This window comes from Mizuhopecten yessoensis, unplaced genomic scaffold (genome assembly GCF_002113885.1).
Source record: "Mizuhopecten yessoensis strain PY_sf001 unplaced genomic scaffold, ASM211388v2 scaffold11103, whole genome shotgun sequence".
NCBI classification, from domain to species: domain Eukaryota; kingdom Metazoa; phylum Mollusca; class Bivalvia; order Pectinida; family Pectinidae; genus Mizuhopecten; species Mizuhopecten yessoensis.
In genome coordinates, this window is record NW_018408881.1 from 914,100 (window position 1) to 920,858 (window position 6,759).

The 6,759-nt window shown below is 36.3% G+C and overlaps 1 protein-coding gene across 4 annotated transcripts in view; it reads left to right on the forward strand.

The window, feature by feature from the left end:
• The window catches only part of LOC110465846 (phosphatidylinositol 4-kinase alpha-like), a 77,754-nt gene extending 73,927 nt beyond the window's left edge, over positions 1–3,827 (forward strand). For all 4 annotated transcript variants that reach the window (XM_021521950.1, XM_021521948.1, XM_021521951.1 and 1 more), the window contains 2 exons: positions 3,031–3,190; positions 3,577–3,827. In XM_021521950.1, coding sequence (XP_021377625.1) covers positions 3,031–3,190; positions 3,577–3,802 — 386 coding nt within the window. In that variant the 3' untranslated portion in view covers positions 3,803–3,827. The remainder of the gene's footprint in view (positions 1–3,030; positions 3,191–3,576) is intronic.
• The last annotated feature ends 2,932 nt before the right edge of the window (positions 3,828–6,759 follow it).

Consider the following 6,759-nt stretch of genomic DNA (forward strand, 5'->3'; position numbering starts at 1 on the left):
TGAGGAACTGTAGATGCGAGACACGTGAAACTGATAGCGTTTGAAGTGAGTGATCTTGCGACGGAGCACAGGTTCGTTACAAATGTCTGAAATGTTTATGTGTGCTGTGACTCATATCAGTAGGTCTGTAACATATGTGTCAGTAGGTCTATAGAATATGTGTATTTCAGACATTTGTAACGAACCCCTGTTGATCAGTACAGTGTAACAGACGATATTTCTGATAAATTGCATGAGCGTTAAAATTGTTTCCATTGCCGGCATTGGTGATTTCAACCGATGTGCATTTTGTACGATATTGCAGACCTTGGTCTTGTTTTCGTTGTAATAAAAGTGTTTTTTATTTTATTTTTTATTTTGCACATAAATTTACAATGACATTGTCAAATCTCACAATGCCCAGCGATATTTCAGCAGCCGTCATGTTTATTCATATTGGATATTGTAGTTCCGGTCAGTGTTGTATTAATACGCTAAGAATTGTGTCTCGTGATGCATGGTAATTAAAGTCCCATCAACGACACAGCTTTCAAAGAGGCTATATAGTGACAATGCCATGCAAATGTAAATATTTAAATTTCATGTTCTGTAGGTCCAATATTGATTGATTTTGCAAATACAAGGAAAAATGAGATCCAAGGTCTGCTAGTGGATGTTCTGCGTACCCAAGTTGATGGATTCCTGGATAGAATTCACCAGCCTGGCCATAAGAGTTAGATCTTTGAGTTGATTGATTTTGTTAGGGTCCTTAAATGTTTAGGATGATCTCATCTTCAAAGATTTGCTTCATTCTACATCCAATATCCTGTTGTAGGTTTAGAATTATGTGTATCATAATTAAAAACAGAAGAATGCAGAAAAAAATGTATTCTAATTTCTTTTCATCATAAAAAAAGTGTTACCACTTTTCCAGATTTCCTATAATTTAAGGTAAAGGATACCAACAAGTTAAGCTATAATATAATCATCATTACTACTTTGAAAATTTCTGTTAAAGCCCTTTTCAAAAAGAATGTTTCATAAAACTCACATGCTGCTATGCTTTTTAGGTCACCTGAGACAAAGCATTTTGTCCGGCGTCGTGCACCGTCCATCATCTGTCGTCCGGTGTGCATCCGTAACCAATTTCATTTTCGACTTCTTCTCCATAACCCCTGAACCAATTTCAATGACATTTTGCAGAAACTTTCCATGGCAAAATGTCAACCAAAAGTGTGAATTATATGGTCCCCAGCCCTCAGGGGCCTGAGGGGCAGGGCCAAAAAGGGTCAAATTGACTAAAATTTCAAAAATCTTCTTCTCAAGATCCAGATATGGTAGAATCAAATTAGATGGAAGGGTCTTAAGGTGCTTTACCAAAATTGTGAATTTCATGACCCTGGGGTCTCCCGTTTCCCCCTGGGGAGGGGGTAAACTTTACTTAAGTTTATATAGGGAAATCACATTTTGGACCAACATTTCTTTAATTTCCATTGGAAGTAATTCAATTTGAGTTAGCATTATCATTATTGGATAGCAGTTTGATGGTATGCACATATCAGCCCTGACTGACCTCCAGGGGCTGATGGGTGGGGCCAAAACTGGTCAAATTGACTGATTCCATATCTTCTTCTCAAGACCCAGATATGGTAGAATCAAATACTCTTTATAGATGGAAGGGTTTTAAGTTGCTCTACCAAAATTGTGAATTTTATGACCCTAGGGTCTCACGTTTACCCCTGGGGAAGAGGGGGTGGGGAAAAATTTATTATGGTTTATATTGGCAAATGGTACTTTGGATATTACATGTAACTTGATTGGAATTATAACCCTGAGTTGACAGTTTGATACTTTGAAAGTTTTGAGCCTGAGCCAGCCCTACCCCTAAGGACTGTAGGGCGCCCCCCAAAGGAGTCAGTGTGCTAAAATTTCTTCATTTTCCTTGTTTAGAATCAGAGGTGCTAGTTTCAAATACTTTTCAGTCTTAAATCTGTATGCAAGATATTGAATATGGTGGTTTTATTGTTTTTTGGCACTTTGAATGATATTTCTTTTCATGTTTTAAAAACAAAAATCAACTCTTTGTATAAATATATCAGAACTCAGGTGACCGTCAAAGCCCATGGGCCTCTTGTTATGGAATTATACTGTTGTTTGAAACTTAAATGTTTGAAATTATTTTAAATTAAAAAAGTAAACACCGAAACACCAGGGCCCATATTCATGAAACCATTTTCATGCTCAAGCATGGATTTCGTGTTTAAACCGTCTTTCTTGTAACCTGCTTAAATCATGTGACACAGTCCAATATCAAGTGTTAACATATTAAATAGAACGCAGCTTCAAGTTTCTCCCAAATGCTTCCAATAGTGTTGACAAAATGTGATGTTTTTATTAATTTACCAGCTGAACCAGAAATTGGGCTTCAGCACAGAATTGGAGTGTGAGCATGAAAACAGTTTTGTGAATATGAGCCCAGGTGTCAAACTCGGACCTTTTACATTACAAAGCCTACTCTTTATCAATATTGTCATGCAGTAATTAAAACTGCAAAGCATCAAAATTAGTGTCCAATTTATTGGCCACAAAGTCAATGACAAACTTGACAGAAGAAATTACTCTTAACCAGAAAAACTGTCTTATTTTTGGTGGCATCATCTTCTAAAATATCAACTATACATATTTAACAATAATGAAACAAGCTATTTCAACTTGTATTAATCATGGCCTGGATGTTGGTGCTCAGGGGGTCTTAATGTGGGAGGTGAAAGGTGAGTGTGCTACCCACTGCGCCATCCGACCACCCCATCTTCTATATAGAATGGAGAATATTGCAAGTCGAAAAAACTCAAATCGGAACTCTTCTTCAAGGTTATATAACCGATGCAATGGTACCCTTCACCTTAATGAGTTCAGTAGTTTATGAGTTAGTGTTTAAAAAATATTGAGTGATAGTGTTTGAAAAATATTGAGTGATGTTATTGACATGTTACACAAGGTACACAAAGAATATCAGTTCATGTATTAAAACGAGACGTTTTTCACTTGCAGATTTTGGCTTCCTGTTTGAAAGTTCCCCGGGAGGTAATCTCGGCTGGGAGCCCGACTTTAAGCTCACAGAGGAAATGGTGCTAATCATGGGCGGGGCCATGGAGGCCGCACCCTTCCAGTGGTTCATGGAGCTTTGTGTGCAAGGATACCTGGCTGTCAGGTAAAGAATCTGGGGTTCTGTGGCCAGAGGGTGTGGTAGTTGTGGTAAGGGGAGGGGTTATAGAGGTAATGAAGGAGGGCAGTGGGACTGAACAATTGGATATATTGGTGACTTTTGGATAAAAAGACTTAAAACAGGAGTTGAATATTTGGAAGAGATTTCAGTCATACTTTAATGTTTCAGGATATCAACTTTTTCGTAACTTTACAAAAATGAAATACAACAAAATTGATGTACTTAACTTATATTGTTACTAGAGGGTTGCAGAGTACAAATGTAGTAAATATTGATATATTTAAAACTTGTGTGTATTTAACGTCATGACATGTGTTTTCTAAAGAAAAGTAAGATGACTACCTTATCAAACATCTGTATTCTTTATGAAGGCCATACCAGGAAGAGATTGTCTCCCTTGTTTCTTTGATGCTGGACACAGGGTTGCCATGCTTCAGAGGTCAGACCATCAAACAACTGAGGTCAAGGTTCAGACCCAATGCCTCCGAGCCAGAGGCCGCCAATTACATGCTCAAGGTCGTTGAGAAGTGCTACCTGAGCTGGAGAGCAAGTTCCTACGACAGGATTCAGTTTATACAGAATCAGATTCCATACTAATGGTCCGAACTCCTGAAGGTCAAAGTTCAAGCAAAAACCATGCTAAGTGACCTGCACCTAGTGACCTTAAGCGTGTTGGTGTAACCGTTAATCGGATCAATACAGCTAGATGGGATGTACTCACAGACATGAACTGGCTCCTCTTGAACTCAGTAGGGTCAAAGGTTACAGGTTTTGTCTAGTTATCACAATACCATGCAATGGAATGTACCTGGTGACCTCAGATATTTAAGTCAAAGGTCATATGAGGTTGCAGATAAAATGGTAGATGTTGAAGTTCATGGAAAAGTATGAAACCAACTAAGCTTGATATGTCTTGAGGAACTGGTGCTTTTAGAGTCTATAGGAAGTAATATGCTAGATACCTTCAAGAAAACTTTGAAATATTTTTTTTAACTGATGAAAATAGTATTGAGGTCAGAGGTCATGTAAAACTGTCTTGTTACTTTCCAACAATTTGAATGCTGTTTACAAAATAATACTTGTACCTGTGACTTTTTGTCTAGAGATAGAACAGCACTTCCATTCCTAATTACTGAGTTTATTTGTGAATTACATGAGTTTTGCTATGGAATTGATAGGTTAAAGACTGACAATTGTATTAATCCTATGTTAATTTATTTTTCTTCTTTATTATTAGTCTGGTATGTATCGTAAGTGTGAATTCAATGCTAATTTGTCTGTATAAGTTTTAATCCTTATATCCAGGTATCATTGTCAGTGAAGTTAGTGATTTGCGTGGTTATGAAAAGTGCTACATATTTTATGTCAGTTGTGATGTAATGGTTCTTTGTAAAAGAAAGTTTTATGAAGGCACTGTTTTCTACTCCCTATTTAAAAACGTTATTAAACGCGATCAAACTTAACACACATAATTAAATACTCAGAGGATATTGTCATATCTTTTAAAACTTGTATCACCTGTACGAATGATGTTCCTCATATAGATCAGTATACTTATGTATCAGAGAACATTATTTTTTCAATGCCTCTGCTAGGAGTCCAACCTGGACCCTCCGATGTACCAGTCTTACTCTCTACCAAATGAGCCAAAGAGAAATTCCCCCCGGCCGAGTCTGTAGGAAGCAGCTAGTATTCATACCTGGGTGACATACTCCCCCTCCAGGGAACTCGTCCCGAGTTTTTCCAGGTGTTACAGCAATTCTTGTGAAAGTATCACCGAGTATGTTTGTCAGGTCCCTACGTGGGCAACAATGCAATGGTGGTAATCATTTTTTCAATGCCTCCACTAAAATTCTTACATTCTACTTAATGACCTTATGGTAAGAGAATCCCCCTCTTGGCTTATAGCCAATAGAAACTGGCTAGTATTTTGTACCAGTGTGACACTTATTACAAACTTAACTACTGTATCTTTTACTTAACCCTTTCACCACTGTAGACCATAATAGACTCATCCAGATCAATGTATGGTAGAGTCTACTAAAGTTACCTAGGGGTGAAAGGGTTAAGTGACCTCTGATTGTACTTAGTGATGACTGTAGAAATATTTTGTACTTAGTGATCTCTGAAGAAATAGTTTGTACTTAGTGATCTCTGAAGAAATAGTTTGTACTTAGTGATCTCTGAAGAAATATTTTGTACTTAGTGACCTCTGAAGACTATTTTGTACTTAGTGATCTCTGAAGAAATAGTTTGTACTTAGTGACCTCCGAAGACTATTTTGTACTTGGTGACCTCTGAAGAAATAGTTTGTACTTAGTGATCTCTGAAGAAATAGTTTGTACTTAGTGATCTCTGAAGAAATAGTTTGTACTTAGTGACCTCTGATGACTATTTTGTACTTAGTGACCTCTGAAGAAATAGTTTGAACTTGGCAATTTTCGACATCAAAGTTAAGGTTGAACAATGTGATCATGATATGCTGTTTATAAATGTAGAGATTACTACTCTTGCATGTTTTATATTCCATCATGAAAACTGGTTTTGAAATCCAACATTCATTAATACTCAGTCCTGGTCTGACCGGATGGTGATTTATATTGCATAGAACTCATATGATAAACTAAACAAGGGTTCTGTTAGATCTCACTTATGGAGAGGTCTGAACTTTTATCATGTAGATATTAAGTGTTAACTATTGTCATGTAGAATTGCTTGTTGACTAGAAACATTCCCTTGTTCTATAAATAATTACAGTAGAGGAACATCCATTGTAATACATGTGATATTTTATGTCAAGTTCTTACCGGAACTTGTCCACAACTTGAAAGCCATCCATATTAGTAAGAGCATGTTCCTTCTTCATGAGAGCTTCTCTCTAATTTGATTTAATTTTACAACATAAATGATAAACTTATAATACCCATGTTTGACTAATCACAAATTTATGTCTAGCAATTTTTGCATAAAGAATCAACTACAAAGATAAACTGTGCAATAGCTTCATTTCTGTGAAGTTTTATGTATGATATGCCTATACCTATATTTTATATTATGCTATGCATATAGCTATATTTTGCATAAGTTATGTATATAGTTACAATGAAAGAGAAAAATTGTACTTTGTATTATTTAATTAAATATCAGACAGTTGTGTTGTGTAATACGGACCTTGCTTCGTTGATTGGGAATATATGTGTATAGTTTGGTGTTATCTGAGTATTGAGCTGTGTGGATATGATATATGCAGTATATGTAGACTATAAATGCCATATCAAAACACTTCCATGCTTACATTTAACATTATAGGAGTATTTTAATATCTTAGAAATTATGATATGGCATAGGTGTCGACCTCGGAAACCTCCAATGAGGGAGATCTCCCTCATTCTGCATTTCCAATGAGAGAGAAAGTGCATGAAATGCGAATGAAACTACTTTGCTCAATTTATCTTTTCGTTTTATGTATCAAAATACTCCAAAAAGTGTTCATCAGACACAAATGATAATGTTATGACCATTCCACACATCATGCAGTAACTAGGAGATCATTT